Genomic DNA, 19,310 nt, shown 5'->3' on the forward strand with positions numbered 1-19,310 from the left:
TTGCTGTTGTTCATGTAATATGGTTGGAAGAAGGTGTAAGATGCTTCTTTTTGTTGTGTTTTGGCAAAACTGGTAGCTTAAGCCTGGTACACACCACACAGTTTTAAAAGTCTTAACTGATCTAGAAATATCCAAACCACACACATGAAAGTCTCCCGCTCCACAACAAGCATTCATCTTGTATATGCAAACATGAACATTTAATACCTGTTTGTCTTCTTTGGCTGTCTGTATAAATGTTCCAAAAAGTGCCAAGAGCACTATAATTTATTGTAATGTTAAAAAAAATACACATTTGTACCAGATTTTAACAGATGTCAGTGAATTAACATGCCACAATGTTAATAATGCACTCTATGTATCCCATATTGGAGATTACAAAATATTATTGGTCTTTGCGGGATCTGTCAAAAGAAAATAAGTAAACAGTTTGAATATTTTGTGTCAAGCTGTAAAAATGTTTTTTAGAAATGTAATGGCGTAGCACATTCTAAATTGTGTCTGTTGCACTTGTGCACATTGTGATAATGTGATGCTGAAAGATAATGTAAGATTTAAATCGCTTACAACAAGAAAATCATTGTGGGGAAAAAATGTTGGAAGGGCAAAATCGTGATTAGAATCTGGCTAAAAAAACACATGGTGTGCACCAGGCTTTAGCTAAGTCAACTTGTGGTGATGTGATTGTGAATATAGAGTTGATTGTGGTTGCTTGTTGTAACCATTGTGCAGAACACTAAGATGCTTGGGTCTCAAATCTCTTTACCGCTCTGATTTGTTTTCCACTTGTTTTATCTTTTCTTGTTTACGCTCTCTATCTCTCTTTCCCACTCTCTCTCTCTGTCTTTTTTCACATTTTCTCCTTCTCTCCTCCTACCTGCCTCTTCCCTTCCTTTTAGGAGAAATGAATCCATGAGCAGACCTCACTCATGGCACGCTACAAAATTCAACGAGAGCCAATCAGAAACTAGCAAAACACAGTCCACACCCTCACCAGTCTGGCAAACAAGATATGATGCAAGGTAATGTACCTTGTGTAAACATTTATGTGTTTATTTATTTCTTTTTTTTTATCAGTCCAGTCTGAAATAAGTGTCTTTCTTTTCTCAGTTCATTCTCCTCTGACCTCACTGCTGGCTGGGACCAGACAAATCTGCGCAGAGTGTCAGACCAGTTCAGTTCCCTGGGCAGTATGGACAGCTTAGAGCACGGCTCACACCCATATCCACCTGGCAGGCTCTCTCCAAGCAAGTCTAATGCCAACAGCATTGAACATTTAGGAGGTGGGAAAAGAGACTCTGCGTATAGCTCCTTCTCAACGAGCTCAGGAACCCCGGATTATACACTATCCAAAAGCAACACAGCTTCCACAGAGAACATGTTATACAAAGTAGGCCAGTGGGACTCAGGAAGCAACAGGCCTAGCAATGGCAGGAACAGTCAGAGCATGAGTGAGGGCATGCGACATGATGAAAGGCTTGGATACCTACAGCTACCTTCAGGGACCAATGGGCAGGAAAGTCCAAGAACAGAGGAGCAGCCAGGCTACCGCCATTCTAGTTCTGGAAGGTCTAGCACTGGACCGGTCTGGCATATTCCAGACACAAAGAAGACTATGGCCCCTTCACCTCCACCGCCTGCACCACCAACACGCAGTGATAGCTTTGCTGCTACCAAGGTTCATGAAAAGGGCCTGGTTCTAACCTACGCAGAGGGTCCTGGAGTTCATGTCCAGTCAAAATTTCAGGTGAAAGGACTAGAGAAAGCGTCAGAGATTTCTGACAATACTCAGAGAACCTTACCATACCCCACCAGCGAGTCAGGTCTTGAATCTTGTCAAAACTACAATAACCCTCCAACCAAAGGTGATGTGCTTAATTTAAATTCAAACAAGACCTACTCTCTGTCCACTACTGATGTCAGAGTAGGCCATTCATCTTACTCTCAGTTGCCCTACCATCAGCGGCAGTACAGCGACGAAAGCACTTTCCGTGCCCCAGCCAGGACTTCATCTGCGCCTAAGCCTCAGATCATCAGCAGTTCCTGCAGCAGTATGCAGGAGTTACCTACCAACAGCCACGCTCCTCACTATAGCCAGAACCAGATTAGAAGGCCTGTAGGTTCAGTCTCCAGCACCTCCATTGACCAAAATTCTGACATGCACAACTCCAGCAGATACTACTGCGTCACATCTCGACAACACCCTCAGGGCATGTTGCAAGCTTCCTTAGTGAGAGTAGAGGACTGGAAGGCTAATGCTGGTACAGAGGTATCTCATAGTGGAGATTCCAACAGAACATCCTTAAGCTCTCAAGGACTACATAAGGACAAGTACAGCACACCTCAGCTACAACATCACCTCCCAAATAACAAAGAGAGCAATGGATATTACAGACAGGCAGATGGCCAGCATAGGCCAGCATTCTCAGCGGTCAATAACTTTGGTCCTTTACCTGATGATGTAGCTGCTAAAGCTTCAGACGTCAGAGGAATCCAAAAGCAAAATGTTGTGACAAATCCAAATCCAGACACCCATTTTGTCACTGAGCATGGAAGAATTGCAGCACCACCTGTCCATTCAAGAGAATCCTCCCAAGATCACTTATTGACTAAAAACGATACACCCCCAGTATCCCCCCAGAAAACCCCTTTAATGCATTCACTGTCTCAAGAGAGCAGTCAGCTAAGTGGTGACCAAGGTGACACGGAAAGTGGAAGCTCACAACAGGAATCCATAGATCCTCAAACAGGGAGGCAGATGCGACGTGCTGACCGCTATGCCACCACATTAAGAAACGAAATTCAGATACGGAGAGCACAGCTTCAGAAAAGTCGTAGTGCAGCAGCCTTGGGTGGCTCAGTTGAGACTGAAGAGGAGCCATCTCTCTGGAAGTCCACAGAAAGTTCTCCTATGTCCGCTGATGGTTCCTTCACTAGCACCTATAAAGATCATTTAAAGGAGGCTCAGGCACGAGTTCTTAAAGCTACCTCTTTCAGGAGAAGAGACTTGGAGCCAGTGCTACCAGAGCACCCAGGAGCTGAAGTTCTGTCCTCTGTACGGAAGGATACACCATCGCTGCCAAGTGTCTCTGAGGTCCCTTCAAGCAAACCTGCGTCAGGGGGTAACCAGGTGACCCGCATATGTGGCAGGAAGCGGTTTCCAGTAGAAAAGAAAGTACGGTCATTCTCTGAGCCTGATAAAATTCATGAAATGGGTGTTGAGGAAGAGCCAACTCTCCTAGAGAATACTGTATCTTTAGTCAGCAGACGTACATTTTTTGAGGCTAAAGGAAAGTCTGCCTACCCTAAGCCCATGCCAAAGCAAAATCCACAAATATCTGATGACCACAGGCTGGCGAGTAAGCCTGGTGGAAAACCTCATGCTGCAAAAAATGATACCCCCATGAGTGATAGCAGTGCAAAGACAGGAGCAGCAGCAGCAACTACTGAGAACATCTCAAATGAAGGCCAAGATGCCCCTAACCCCTTGCACAGACTGGGTACTTTTGCAGAATATGAAGCCACTTGGAAGACACAGAGAAAAACGGTGGAGCCAAGGACGTCTGGAAGATACCACTCAGCAGATAATATCCTTGATTCTGGTGTGGAGGACCGAAATAAGCCCCCTTGTTTTCATGGAAGATCACGCTCCTCTCCTTCTGATGACTTCTATGGTCAGGTTAGTAATTTTATTTTAATAAATAAAGCCTTAGTGCTGGAGAAATTCGTGAATCTAAGCTTACTGTAAATAAACAGAAGCACTTTACTTACCCAAATAAGAGTTATTTTAAAAAAATATCAGCATTAGATTGGCAAATTAAGTTGGCAAAATTTAATTTAGTGGTGTTAATCACTTAAATATTAATTATGATCTTTTTTTTTAAATGCTGGAATTGTCCTGTATTTTTGGGAGGGGACAGTAGTAATAGTGAATTGTGATGTAGGTATTTTTACTGTATAATAATATCTTAGGTTGGAGAGAGAGCGAGAAAGAGAAAGTGCTGCAATGTAATAATGTGCCTAAAGTTTGAAGGAAAATTAAGTGTTAATTAATGTTTTAAGGTAGAGCCAAACTGTGTCCCATTTCGAAATGTTTACCACGCTATGCATGCTGTCCATGTTTGCAACATTTATATGTATTATATGTGTATTTATTTTAGTTTTGAATTTATTTATTTATTTATTTACTCACTAACTCATTTTATACCTTTCGGAACTCTGTAGTGCTGAGACATTTCGGTTGGTGCCTTTTTGGTATTAAAGTTTAATACCCAGCCCTAGTTATTGCGAAAAATAGCTGACATTTTTTCAAGCCATATTCACTCCCCTAATAATAATAATAATAATAATAATAATAATATTACAAAAATAAATTTTTGCCACTTATGTCATATTGTTTGTCATATATATGTCACATATTTACCAGTGTTGTGTGTTTTTTTTTTTTTTTTTTGAAAGCTCTTTAGCTTTTCACCTTGTTCAGACTGGTTTGTTGAATGAGTAATGTGAAAATAAAGGCACATTGGTCAAACATTAAACCACGTCTACACACAAAGTCACACCCTTAGACAAGGAGAACAGTGAATGTTAAAGAAAATAAAACTGAAGTTTTAGCACAGGAATCTCTGCGTCATTTGATGTGAGGCAATATGAGCATGTGTTGATGCACTTCTTAGGTTGTTGAACGTTATTGTTCTTAATGTTGACCTGTTTATGCTATGCTTTTCACAGAACATCCAGGTACAGGGAAGAAAGTTAGCTGAGTACCGTCTACCTGAGAGAAAACTCTCTGATCATGACAGCTCCAGCCCAAGGTGAGTAACAGGAATATTATTTTTTTTTTCCACTATTTCTATAAACATAAAATGATTCCCAGCTCATTTCAGAATGGCTGAGAGGTCTAATATAGGTTGACATCAAAGCTAGCGGCATGTCCTTTTAGAAGGTAAACAATATTAATAGTAAAAGGTGTAAGTTGCATGGTGTTGCTGTCTTTGTGAAACTTGGCCAGTACAATGACCTCTGCTGTTAGGCTATTCATTCAGTGCTTGCTGGGTCATAGAGGAACAGTAGTCTCGTTGTGGACACCACAAGCCTGACTATAGTATGGCCTTGACCCAGCTGTGACAACACAACCATCCCTAGTGACTGGGGTTTATGTGGTGAGGAGATCACGGAGATGGAGGCCTTTGAGTGTGACCCATTTCATTCCAAGAATATTAAAAGTACACACTGGAAACAGTGTTTAAAAGGAAGTATTTATTCCACACTCTGTGGTGCATCACCATTCAGGAAGAGGTTAAGTTCTAAGAGAGAGGCTACTGCTGCTGTCAGCATAAGTAAGTTAGCATTTTCACTTCAACTTGTCTCAAGCAAACATAATCCAGATCCATCTGAAAAGAGTATTTATTTTATTCCAAACTGGAAAGCTTAAAATGTTTAATTCGATGAACTCCAGAGCTTCAGCCACCATAAGAACCATCTGGATATCAAAACCATGTGAGACTGTGTAGGAAATAGAAGGCTTTTGTGTGGTTCTGCGCTAGGTTAATGCATTAACCTTTCACATAACTGAGCCAGTACACGCAGGCTTTCACTGTATTGCTGCGGTACTGTCTGAGAAATAGAATCGTTGAAATTCTGTGATTTTCCTTCTCACACTCCTCCAAATTCTTGACTTCATCATCTCATGACACTTATGGTGATGTTCATCTTCTGCAATTGTAGCTTATTGATTTGTTGTTGTTGATTGTTTGCAGAGTGAAGTTGATTTGTTATCCGTGTTGTTTTTATATAACTAGTCATTCACTGACTAGTCAAATAAGTGCTTGATATGATCCAGTGACACAGGATTAGGGCTGCAACGATTAGTTTATTGGACAATAAAGTTTTTTTTTTTGACGCAGAATTTGTCAACGCGCCATTATTTTGTGAAAAAAAGGGCTGAGCAAGGAATAGGCGTATGCACGTGGTGAGAAATAGAGCATCCTGATTGGCCTCACCTTATGCTTAGTTGGCCAGTGAGGTTTCTGTGTAAGCAGGACCTGCAGCAGTTGAGTGACACGCATACAATGTAGTAGCAGCTCAGCGCTGAGTGTCTATTAAACACAAACAAATTACATTTGACTCCATAATATTCTTGTCAGTCTTTGCCGGATGTCAGTAGGCCTGTGGTGGGTTAAACTACTGCAGAAAGCATTATAAGGTGAGTTTAAACAGGGTTAACTCCTTCATTAACACTACTAACGTTAGTTAGAGTAGCTAGGGAAAGTGTTAGGGAAATACTGTATTCAGTCCACTCCATTAAAATTACATTATAGTAACTAAACACACACACACACATGTATATGCATTTGTTAATATATTTACATCTCAGTTGAAGAGTACATATATAAGTATCCTAGAATATCCTGAAAAAAGGATCCAGCCTGTGAGGATGTTTCCTATAATATACTGTAATTTAAGGTTCATATATCTACGTCAATCTAACAATCATGACTAGGTGCCGAATTGGACATACTGCTCTTACCCACCGCCACCTCCTGGTTGGCGAACAGACTCCATCCTGCCAATACTGTGATATTCCTCAAACTATTAAACATATCTTAGTAGACTGCCCTGCACTTTTAACCACCAGAAATAACTTTTATAAGGTTACAAATATGAAAGAACTGTTTGAAAATATTTTAAATTCAGTATTCTAAAATACTTAATTTTCTGGAAGTCCTTCATATGAAGACACAGATTTAGGTCTGTGATGCTCAAGTCATGAACATTGCCGATGCCATAAAATAGCCAACATGTTGATGATATGGCACAAAACCCAAACAAACAATAAAACGTCAAACTATCAAAATGTACTGCGCAATTGTTCTAGGGCACTAAACGTTTAACAGTCACCATGCAGTAAAATATGCATTAAACAGGGAGCCTCGACAGTAGGAAGCGCAAATGAAGGGCTTAACAAAAAATAATCACAACAATAATCAACACTAAACTCTGCACTTGTGTTACATTTTTATTTTGTTACATCATTATTTTATACAAAATTAGGGTCTTGGTCGGTTACTATTTAACAATTTGACACATTTGTAGATTTGACACATTTGTAAAAGCAAACATATTTATATTTATTTTATAGCAGTAGTGTATTGTTGACATTTATTTTTTAAAAATCTGTTTTGTCATATCGACAGGAAGCGCTATCGCAAAAAAATATCCCCAAAATATTGGGATATTTTAGTGCTTTATTGCCCACTACTAACACACACACACACACACACACACACACAAACTGACTTTACTACTGGGAACTGGGAGTTGAATGGTCAGGTAGGAGAGTCAGACTGGAGTATAAGACGTTAAGCACAGTATAAAACAGTAATATTAGTTTACTAAACTACTAAAATAAATACTACAGAAGGTCTCATTATATGAACTGCTACTTAAATAAAGTGTTTTACTTCAGTATCAATTAGCAGCATGTTATATAACTGTTTTGCTGGATATGTATCTGCTGATACTCAGCATTAGGAAAACTCAGATCATGTAAAATAGCCTGATCAGGACTAGTTGTAGTTACTGTTTCTGTGTAATGTATCGGATAACCTTGCAGGCAGGAATCTTCATTTCTTCTCTTTTATTCTATGTTTGTTGTACTTGCAGGCCTTCTTCATTCTTTCTGTCTCCTTTTGGGTAAAAGTAAGGGGTGGTTCGTTTTAATGAGCATGTTGCCCACTAAACCCTGCATCAATCATCTAAAGCTTGTTAAATTGCACCCTATAAAATGATCATGTCTTCTCCTGCCTGTAATTAAGGTGTTGTGAAGAGCATGTTTACTGTCGAGACTGTCCACACGTAGCTTTGAAGTGCAACAGTGAAGAGCAGCTTCAATTGACTCCTTATATTCACCCATGACTTCTACCAGGTAGTGGTTTATTCACTGTAAACATAGTGAATATTGTTAGACATAAATTACATGCTTCCAAAAAACTTTTTTTTTTTTCATTGTTACGTTGTATTAAACTTAACACAAGTTTTAGAATGATCTACGTAATTTTCAGTTTCTCACACTAGGTGTTACAGATGCAGCATTGCCTATTGTTGGTTGTGAAACAGAAAAGTCTTTGCAGTGAAACTCACTTAAAGGTGTTAAGTGTCTAGTTCTGCCGTTGACTTCGCTGTGGAATATGACTTAACTTGCATGACAAAAGCTAGTGTTAAGTAAATCCAGGGTAGAGCCAGCAGCCCCACCCAGGTGAGCTTACACACACACACACACACACACACACAGCTCCAGGAAGCACCTGTCACAGCGTACACTCAGATGTGTGCAGACCTTTACCTACTCTGAGATTACCCAATCGGCCATGGTGAGTCGGGGTTTGCTGCAGCATGGTGGAGTGGTGGTTGGTGTACGTTCATTCAGATTTGGGTTAATGTTTTATGTTTCTAAGTTTAGTAGTACCTTTTGGAGCCATTTGCTTGTTTGATTGATTAAAAAAAAGATGTTGATGTGAGCTAGGACATCAGCTGAGTTAGTCATACAGTGAACTTGATAGTACTGACTTTACTGGAGTGTTCCTGTTTTTTTAAAGCTCTTATTAGAAGGTGAGAATTATTCTGTGACCAAGGGGGTGATTGGATGCATTTTTTCTCACTTTGTGGACCCTGTGATCGCAGACGTCTGACGCTCTGTGGGAAAGCGTACTGCATGTCTCTGCATGTCTGCAATAAATACAGTTTGTGTATTGTGCTTAATGCATTTAAGTGTTGCAGTGACCCTCTGCATGTTTGTAACTCTGGCTTGTTTTATTTATATTTATATATGTTTCTGCATGTACAAACTCTTCGAAACCATTACTTTTTAATGACACCTTTCCTGTATCCTTTTCTCTTCTTGTTTCTTTCTTTCCTGTCTGTCAAAATACCACGTCGCCTTTTTCTACGGAGTACAGCACCTGGTTCTTTGTGCCTGACAGGTACTTGAACTATAAGTGAAAAAGTGAATCAACAGTGGATAAGGCATCTTTTCTGTTATGAGAGTTTATTCAAAAAAGGAAGTGACAATTTGCACCCGGGTACAAGTAGCATTTCCCACACAGAAAGGCTATTTTCACTCTATAATAAAAAAGAAAAATTTTTACCCAAGTGCAAATATCTACCAGCTTTAAAGTAATTTATGCCAATGAATGAGAGGAAGAATAAAGGCGCAAATTTAAAGGAGCCACTTGGAGCCATGTGGGGATTCTTAGCCTACAAACACTTGATTTTCACAGAGGAAATGCTGGTATAAATTGTGAGCTAATATAAGCACACAATAGAAGAAACCCACAGTGAACTTGTCTGGATATAGTTAATTCCAGTTTGAGTTGATAAAACTATAGGCTTGTAAGAAATCTATTGTTTTCTATTGTATTTCCTGGCAATTTCATTGATAAATCAATAAAAGGCTTAGTTAATGCTTTTGGTGGATCTCAGTTTAAATGATTTGCTTCAATCAAGGTTTGTTTAGTGATTAAGTACTTTTATTTAACGTTAACTGAATTTCTTAAAAGTTTTGTATTTTATTGGTTATTCTGTTCATATTTATTTTGAGCTAGGGTTAGCTAGCTAATCACTGGCTAATAGTGTTCTTATTTAAGCTAGATTTTTAATTATGTTTCTTTCTTAATGAGGTAGTAAAGAATCTAAGTTAGTTGTAGTTAAGCTAGATTACTAAATTAGTTGTGTTAGCAATTATTGCACAACAAGTTCATAATGAACAAACTCAACTCATTGTGTCTAAATGTCATGATGAATGCACCAAATCACACAACGAAACCTGGAAAAACTTTTTACATTGATTTGCATAGAAAGATTTTTATCAGTCGTACACAGTTACTTACACCTGGGCACAAATAGTATGTGCTTTACAAAAAAATGTTGTAGTAGGCATAGTTTCATTAATGTTTAACTACTATTATTATTAATTATTTATTAACATCATATATTTTGAGTTTTAAGGTTTAAACTTTAGGGGTGTGCCGTATTGTATTGTATGCAGTAATATTATTTTTAAACCAAAACTCCATATTGGGATAGTGGTATTCTGTCTTGAAAAAAAAAACTCTTTTGTATTTAATATAATTTATTAATTTGTTTGCAGTTCATAAGCTGCACTACATAGTCTGCACTTTTTTGTAAAAGATTTAGTTGTTGCTACATTTTTTATATATTACATTATTATTTTATATTATACTATACTCAGACCTAAACCTTTTAACTAATCAAATATTCTTTAGTTTTATTTCGTTCTGTCAAGAATATTATTAATGCAAAAAACTCCCCTAAATATTGTGATGTAATTTTAGTGCAACATTGCTCCCCACCCCTAGTATAAACATGAATATGTTTGAATGTGAATGCTTTTCTCTAAGATATGCCTCTATATCTGTCCATGGACTCATCTCTTTTTTTTTTATATAATATCTTAATAATTTCTACCTTCCCTTGTGCCAAGCAGAAAAAAACATATTATTTATGTTTTTATTTATAAGAAATTAGGCCTTGCTAGTCTACCTTTCCTTCACAGAACACTTCCCCAAGATATTTTGTCCCTCTCTCTGCAGCAGCTACTACTACTACTGTAATTCTAAAAACAGTGACAGCAGAAGGGTAGAAAATAAACCAAAACAATTGAAGTAAAGAAAGAGAAGCATTCTTTTGGCTGGTGACTGCAGGGGAAAGAGCATTCATTATCCACAGCATGACAGGCTTGTGGGAACAGAAATATGCAGGGTATGACAGCCAGCCTGGGAGTTACCATGGAGAGATGGTGAAATGTGGGAGAAATGTGTGCACTCCTATCGATTTACACAACACAGTGGTGCTTTGTGCACAAGCAACGACAAAAGCATTCACAGTTCCAGCCTTTGATATGTGTTTCTGGCTGAATGCAGAGCCAGCATGAGCGTTTGACTCTCTGCACAGGGCAAGTTTAGAAACTAAGCAAGATCTTTTTGTTTCATTTCTCAGGATAAATGAAGGAGGATACAGCGAGTTGGCCTCAAAGCAGGATCTAGATCCAGCACAATCAGTTTTGGTTGAAGGGGACCTGGAGAGAAACCCCTCAGGCCCTCTGCCAGGTCATCATAAATCTCCTCCCAACCCTGCTGGCCTTTCCTCCTACTTTCCTGACCACAGCAACATCCCAGACCACTCCTTCATCACCAAAGGCAAGGGCTCGAGTTCTCAGAGACCTTCCCTGCCCCGCCTGGACAAGTACAAATGCCTTGAGACTCCACCTCCTCTCTCCAGCTCTCAGGGTGGAACCACAACTTCCTGCTCTCCTGTTCGAGACACCACCTCTGTCCCCGCCCAGGTTTTCTGGAAGGACTCAGAGTACAGTAGAGTTTCAGAAAAGGAGGAGGAGCAGCAACTGGAGATCACACCTCCGGCCCCTCCCTCCCCTTCTGCTCCGCCTGTACAACAAGCCTCTGACCTGACCCGGCCCACCATGGATGGTCAGCGCTCCCCATCGCCACAGTTTGCTCCCCAGAGACTGACAGATAAACCCCCTGTGTCCATCTCTCTTCAGGATGAAGCCTCAGGAAGGTAAGGATAAGGATTTTTTTATCCATAAATAATGGTGTAAGGTTATTGCTTGTGCAACTGTTTTCCACTGACAGACCACATCTAAAGTTCTTCTGCTGTGACTTAAAATGATCACTGGAAACATGTCCCACATTTCAGTGGAGTAATTTAATGACGGCGCTCTCTTTATTATATTCACTTCTGTACAAGAGGCTTATTCATACGCTTCTGACTGCTGCAGGCAACAGTTGTTCAAATCCAGCAAATGTGGACAGTCATCCCAACCTCCCAACAAAAAATAGAAGACTACTACACATTTTTGAGAATCTCTCTCACTCTGTTCTTCTGCTGAGCAGCAGTATTTCAAGCTGCACTTTCTAGTTCCCAGAAATCCCTTCATGGGGAGGAGTCCAGAGTTCAGAGTATGCCATTATGTTGGGCAAGGGAAAAAAAAAAAAAAACTCTTTAGGGTCATATGACTTCTAATCAGACACTGTGTATGGATATGCTCACTGTAACTGCTGCTGCTTTTTAAATTTGTATTACTGTTTTTCTTTGTATACAACAACATTTTAAGAGTTAATCAAAGTAGTTTATTTCCCGGTGACTCATTAAAATAATGTTATTTAAAGAAAGCCATGATTTCTAACTGGTTTGTTTTTGTGGTATTGTATTACAAATTGTAAATAGAAAAATAGATCTATTACAAATCTCCAATTTATTTGTAATATACAATCAAACACCCCAACAAAGCATGGTACATTTAATTCAGCAGTGCTAATCAAATTATTAATATATGTTTTTAGGCAGAATAGCTACCTCACTACTCCTATTCATATCATATATGTACCTCAGCAGTGCTGCACAGGTCACATGGGAGTAAAACGCGCACAGAGAGATGCTAATGTTAGCTCAGATACCCAGTATGGCTTGTATCTTTCAAGGGGGGGGGGGGGGGGGGGTAGACAGTTTCTGAATTATACCAAGTGATGCTGAATGCTTTACTGGAAGTAGAATGTAAAAATACATTTAAGCCTGTCACTTTTCGCCTGTTTGTCCAGCCAGTGTCATTTTTTCTAAGTATCAACGTCATTGTTTAGTTTTCTTTTCACATATTCACACTTGGCATCTTAATATATTCAGCCGAAAATATTATATTATGAAAAATATTATGAAAAAATGTATTGTTAAATATCTGTGCATTCCTGATTGAGGTCTAATTGTTTGATGGTAAACGCCTAATGCATTTGAATAATTTTGGTGATCATCTCAATATTCACTGTGCTTTTGGTTGGACAGGCTGACTGATGACAGCACCACAGTGAAAAAAGTGCCCATCAAGATCGTCCGCTCTGAAAGTAACGCAGAGAAAGAAAGTCGACAGTATCTGAACCCAAGCATCGAGACCCTTCCCAGCTCCCACAGCTCCACAGTCTCATCTCTCTCCTGCCTGGCAACCTCTGAGCAATCGTCCTCTCCGTTCTGCACATACACACGCCAAAGAGACCCGGAGCCCGAAGTAGGAGACACTGCTATGGGCAATCAGAAAGAACAGGAGCCTCACAACATTTCTGCAGAGCCCCAGGATCAGCATGGCCTCCAGAAAGGCCAGAACGGGGATCAGAGCAGTAATGGAGTCTCCTCAGCCGACTTCAGTGCCTCCACCCATTCTAAAGAGGATGAGAAAAGGCAGGTACTGGCCAGAGACATTATTGATAAAGATAAGTCTCTGGCTGACATTTTGGATCAGAGTAAGATGAGGACCACTATGGATTTGATGGAAGGACTTTTCCCCCAAGGAGAGCAACTGATGGAGGAAGCTCATCAGCGTAGAAAGGTTGTGCCAAAGCAAACTTCGTCACGCAGCTCTGAGGACAGGTCAGTTCTTTTTAAGTGATGTGTTTTCAGGCGATATATCTTTTTGGCACTAATTACAGAACAAAACACATTAACCATTATACTGTACAGCCAAATACAAAGCACACACTTTTACACTGTATAAAAAATAAGATAACATATTTTTGTATTAAAATTTTATAACTTTTATTACTTTTTTTTTATCTGTTACAAAAGTGAAAGTCCTTCATATGAAGAAACTGATTTAAGTCTGTGATGCTCAAGTGACGAAACATTGTCGATGCCATAAAATAGCCAATATGTTGCAGATATGGCACTGAACACAAACTGTTGCAAAAGTACAGAAGAAAAAGAAGGTCTGTACTGTGCACAGATTTAATCACAATTCATTGCGTCCCATTGTTTCGATATCAAACCACTGAGTCAAACACTGTATTTTATGTTTTATTTTGTACAGCCCTGAAATAATGGAAGCTTTTTGGCCTCTTTCAGCTTTCTAACAGCTGATGATTTATTTTTCATTTATTAAAACATTTAGTTGGACATTGGCAGTCTACAGCATTCTCCAGAGTTATTGTGCATGTGTGGTATGCTTAGGTTAAAATGCATTTTCTAAACAGTGTCCCCCTGCTGGTCTAAAAATAAAGTGCACTTCCTTGGTCATTTGAACACAGTAAACAAAAGAAAATTATGCATTTTTAACTATACCCTTGAAAAACATGTTCATGTTTGTGGAAAATGATTTTCTGAGAAACATTACTTAAGTAAATGGATACATCTGTTATTAATTTTGTAAATCTCTGGTTCCTCAGGAGGGAGGAGGACACTATGGCAGCAGTGGCGGCTCTGGTGACCAGTTCAGCTTATTACAGCACATCAGCTCCCAAAGCCGAGCTGCTGATTAAAATGAAGGACATGCAGGAGCAGGTTGTGGAGCTCGACTCAGAGGAGGAGCTGGAAGAGGACAACGACAGTGAACTCGCCAACAAGAAGGTGAAAAAAAATAAATTAAATTAATTAAAAATAAATTGAGGTTTAAACTACAGATAAAAAGAAATAGTTCAGTGAAACATGAAAGTAGCTCTATATTTCTCTGATCACCGATGCAGTCAGATGGGTATGGTAGCTTAAGCTAAAATGGATGGCTCTAAGAATGCTATTTTTAGGGATTCATAAAATATTGTAGGGACACATTTGATTAGCAAGTGTAAAAACATGTGGCTAAACTCTGATCAGGATACAATCCGTAACAGGGAGATGCATAAATACAGATAGTGCTAACGAACAGACAACTTCATCCCTCAAGTCCGAATTATATATATTCAGTCCCAGACCCACAACACCAGGGAAATCACGAGAGAGAGAGAGTGAGAGAGTCCCAAGTGAAAATCACTACTCGCTCAGCCTCACCCAGCACTGATTTTAACATCCTGTATTTCCTTAAAAAGTCTCATCCGATTGGCTAATGTGGTCCTGATGTCACATAATGATTCTGGGGAAATTAACATATGTCCATACAGTAAAACTAATCTCTAATTTCTTGCTAAGCATAATTTATCATTTCTGAATTTCTTTCAGATATGCTAGTTTGGAAAAGTAAAATTATATAATGTGCTAATGTAAACGATTGCATTGCACTACTTTACACTAATACCTACACTACAGTAATACTATTGTTTTTTGCGAGTATAAAAAATTCACTCGGTTGAAAAACATGCATCCCTAATCCAGAAACTAGTCACTTAAAGTGACCAGGTGTTTAAGCTGTTTTGAATGTGATGTGTGTTAAATGATTCTCTGGAATTATTTTTGGACACTTTAATTTGCAAAAAAACTTGTACCTTTTTTTTTTCTTCCCTTCAATAACCTTTCTCTCTCCTTTTGCAGCAAGAGCTAATTGAGAGTCTTAGCAAGAAGCTGCAGGTGTTACGGGAGGCTCGCGAGAGTCTACAGGAGGACATGCAGGACAACAATGCATTGGGAGAAGAGGTGGAGGCCACAGTGCAGACTGTCTGCAAGCCTAACGAGCTGGAGAAGTTCCGCATGTTTGTGGGGGACCTGGACAAAGTGGTCAGTCTGCTGCTTTCTCTGTCTGGACGTCTGGCCAGAGTGGAGAACGCCCTCAACAGCCTTGAGGAGGATGCATCAGTCGAAGAGAGGGTGAGGATAAAGAGGAAAGATTGTGGTGGATTGAATTTACTGTTAAAGTTAGCATGTAATGTGAATAGATGTAATGCTGTATTCAGGGTATTAGTGAATTTCACACCTAAAGGTCTTACCCAAGGTCTGCACCTAGGTTTGTGTTTGTGTTTATTTTTTTTTTCATTTAGTCCAGTTAGTTTTGGTTTCACACTGCAGTTTAATGGCAGGACTAAATAAATATAGTATACCTGTCCATCAGCTATGTGACAGTTCTTTGTATAATTTCCGCTATAGTAATTATATAACATTGTATATTCCTGCTGTTCGATCTGAATTTGGAAAGAAGTCTTTCAGTTATGATGCACCTTCAACCTGGAATAATCCTCAGAAACATTTTAGATTAGATCAGTTTATTTCACTGAAGGAATTTAAATCATCTGTCACTATTTTTTATACATATGCTTGTTCTTGTTAAAGTATTTTGTTTGTATGTATATGTGTATTATTTCTCTATGCTATAAGGGTGTAGATTAGTTGATTTGTGTTTTTGTGCTGCTGTCTTGGCCAGGGCTCACTTGTAAAAGAGATTTTTAATCTCAATGTGACTACCCTGGTTAAATAAAGGTAAATAAATAAATGTGGGCTGGCTTTGCCTGGTGTTGTGATGTATTCTAGCTCTATGTCAGAATCTGACTCCCCTTTGCATACACACGTTCCCCACAGCAGAATGAGTGTAAAAGATTCTCCTCAAATAAGGGTTAATCTACTGTTACAGTAAATAAACTAATTCCCAGTCTAACTGATTGTGTCTATACTGCTACATGACACTACTGCATGCCCAGGGGAGTCAGATTTTGGCGCAACAACAGTTCTTCTTTTTCCTTTGGCCTGTTGAAAGACTGTCTCACCTTCCCATAATAAGTCTGAAAGTCAGTCTATTAAAATGTTTCATGCTGCAGGAGATCTGGACAATTGTTCAATAGATTTATACAGAGAACACCTTTTTAGTCAGATCAAACTCTGGTCCTTTGGTCCGGACTGTGGTTGGCGGCCCCTTTCACACCTGCTACTTTGGTTCAGACCAAACTGAAAAGTCTGTAAGTCCAGACCAAACAAGGCAGGTGTGAAAACACGCTAATGCAAATTGCTTTTGTTCCATTTACAAAAAAAACAGATGCAAATGCATCATAAGCTGCATTTAATATAAACTGCATTGAAAATTGTCTCCTTCCACACTAAGCAATAAAGTTTTAGTGGGCAGTGCAGAAGCACTGTTCCTGTGAACTTGATAAAATCTTTATTATTGTTAATTATATATATATATATATATATATATTTTTTTTTTTTTTATCTAGATAATGAGCCAAGAAAAAATGTTTTAAATAAACTAAAAATTGACAAAAATAAAGATACTTGTTTTAAATTGGACAGCGACGATATATGAGCTACAGTAGTGGTATCCATGTAAAAGCTTGTCTGTCTGTTTTACAGCGCGTCAAATGACGTTATAGTCGTAATGGAGGTTGTGGGAACATTTTTATTCTTGCTTGCTGTTATGCTAATTGGTAGCAATTAGCATAATAGCTTTATTTTTTTTAGCTGTCCTGCCATAAGTCGCATCTTCCTAAGCCTATCGTCTCTCTCCTCCACAGCGCACACTGACAGAAAAGCGCAAGCTGCTGATCCGCCAGCACGAGGACGCCAAGGAGCTGAAGGAGAACCTGGACCGGCGTGAGCGCGTGGTTTACGACATCCTGGCCAGCTACCTCCAGGAAGAAAGCCTAGCAGACTACGAGCACTTTGTTAAGATGAAGTCAGCCCTTATCATTGAGCAGCGCAAACTGGAGGACAAGATCAAGCTCGGAGAGGAGCAGCTCAAGTGTCTGATGGACAGTTTGCCTCCAGACCAGAGGATGCTTATCTGAGGACCACAATCTGAGGAGCGTCTACATGAGGATCCTCAAAACTCTGCTCTAGTATGACGTCTCCTGGCAAGTCGGCACAGCAGCGCTTGCATTGTTAAGTGCTATTGACTTTGAAGTAACTGGTCATAAAATTCTGTCCATATTTAAAATACTGATTCTGATTAGACTCTCTGCCATTGCTGAGACCCTGATGGTGCTGGGCGCTTTCAGAATTCTCTGAATCGGCATTTATTAACACTGTATGAACGTTGCGTATTGAACGGATCACTTTTTGGCTGTTTTAAGACTTTAGGACTTCTAAATTCAACTCTCCCTGGACAGTCTATTCAATCCTCTATATTATGTGAATTTAAAAAAGAAATACTGGAAGAAAGTTTTTTTTTTTTTTTTTTGGAAGATTTCTCAAAGCGCTTATTGTTAATACCATGGTGTTTTATTGTGTTCTTTTATTCCATCCCCTAACAGGACAGTCTACTACATATTAATCATATTGTCTTTTTACTGCAGTGTTGCTGTTTAACCACTAGAGGGTGATCAAAGATTTGTATTATTTTTGCTTCAACCCAGAGCACAAAACTTCTCATTCCTCTCTCTTTCAACTAGAATAAACTTAGAAGAATTTCACATAACTATATACAGCTCACATTTATAACATTTCTCCCATAATTTTTCATTCATTCATTCATTCATTCATTTTAAAATACCACACACTTCAGGAGTTTTTAACCTCCAACATCATTTTTATGATGGTGAATTATTTCAGTATCAGTCCCTGTACTCTGACATTAATTCAATGTTTTTAGTAATTTATTGTAGGCTTTTAAATCTGTAAATAAAACTACTAGAATAGGCTAGTATTTTATTCCTTTGCTTAAGCCTTTCCGTTAGCATACCTGCTTTTTTATAGAACTGTATCTCCACATCATGAAGTGTAACTTTGGAATTAGAGCTGCCTCAACATATTGCATATTGCTGATTTTCTTACTGAGGATTGAATGCTTGTCTATAAAGTACTTGGCTGCCTTTTGCTCAGTCTTGTGTCTGTGTGATTCCTTCTATTTTGCTGTACTTTTTTATTATACTACTTTATGCATCTCTAGGAATAGTTTTTTTTTTTGTTGTTGTTAATTTTGTAATAATTTTGAGTGGGGGTGGGGGGATATGCATGCTATGAATGGTTTAAGCACCCCAATACGTTACTTTTATAGACATTAATTATCTTGTCAGTGCTATAGCTTGTTTATTTTGTCATTGGCAAAATATACTTTTTAGACTGCAAAAGTAGAATCCAGAGAGTTTTAATTAGCTTTCCAATTTTAGATATTTACTTAAGACCAGGTAATGGAGAATACAGCTGTGAGAGGCATGTTTGATAAAAAAAAAAAAACTAAACTAAAATGGGCCCAACAGTTTTATGTTCTTGTCTGATGAAAAAATGTTTAAAATGAAAGTAACACTGTGCTTAACAGTGTGTCTGATTTGACTCTAAATGATTGTTTCTTCTGATATGAGTCACTTACCCCTCCTGGGTTGTTGCTGATGTTAAGAAGGGGTAGTACAGGGGGCTGTGTTTGTTAAATCTCAGATCCTAGAATCATCCCTAATCAGAAGAATACCTTTCCTTTAATAGGAAACAAACTATTAAATAAGTTTGATGTGGTTTGAGCATCATGTAGGCTAATTCTATTAAAATAGGACCTCTTGCTTCAGTAACCTTAAAAAAAACAATAGAGTTCTGTTGTAGCCCGTGCTACTGGGAGCATTTAACTGGTAGCTGGAGAAATTCATTCCGATTAATACCAGCACATTCTG

At 38.8% G+C, this 19,310-nt stretch overlaps 2 protein-coding genes across 8 annotated transcripts in view; one reads left to right on the plus strand and one right to left on the minus strand.

Moving 5' to 3' along the window:
- The window catches only part of shroom2a (shroom family member 2a), a 52,021-nt gene extending 33,491 nt beyond the window's left edge, over positions 1–18,530 (plus strand). For 6 of the 7 annotated variants that reach the window (XM_049479765.1, XM_049479766.1, XM_015605572.3 and 3 more), the window contains 8 exons: positions 900–1,022; positions 1,111–3,679; positions 4,732–4,814; positions 11,017–11,595; positions 12,874–13,452; positions 14,244–14,424; positions 15,319–15,591; positions 17,226–18,530. In XM_049479765.1, coding sequence (XP_049335722.1) covers positions 900–1,022; positions 1,111–3,679; positions 4,732–4,814; positions 11,017–11,595; positions 12,874–13,452; positions 14,244–14,424; positions 15,319–15,591; positions 17,226–17,498 — 4,660 coding nt within the window. In that variant the 3' untranslated portion in view covers positions 17,499–18,530. Of the gene's footprint in view, positions 1–899; positions 1,023–1,110; positions 3,680–4,731; positions 4,815–8,351; positions 8,373–11,016; positions 11,596–12,873; positions 13,453–14,243; positions 14,425–15,318; positions 15,592–17,225 lie in introns of those variants that run through there. The other variant, XM_049479770.1, reaches the window with a different exon arrangement.
- Positions 1–19,310, minus strand: part of lurap1 (leucine rich adaptor protein 1) — a 230,770-nt gene that overhangs the window by 41,511 nt on the left and 169,949 nt on the right. The window lies entirely within an intron of this gene.

This window comes from Astyanax mexicanus, chromosome 5 (genome assembly GCF_023375975.1).
Source record: "Astyanax mexicanus isolate ESR-SI-001 chromosome 5, AstMex3_surface, whole genome shotgun sequence".
Taxonomy (NCBI): Eukaryota; Metazoa; Chordata; class Actinopteri; order Characiformes; family Acestrorhamphidae; genus Astyanax; species Astyanax mexicanus.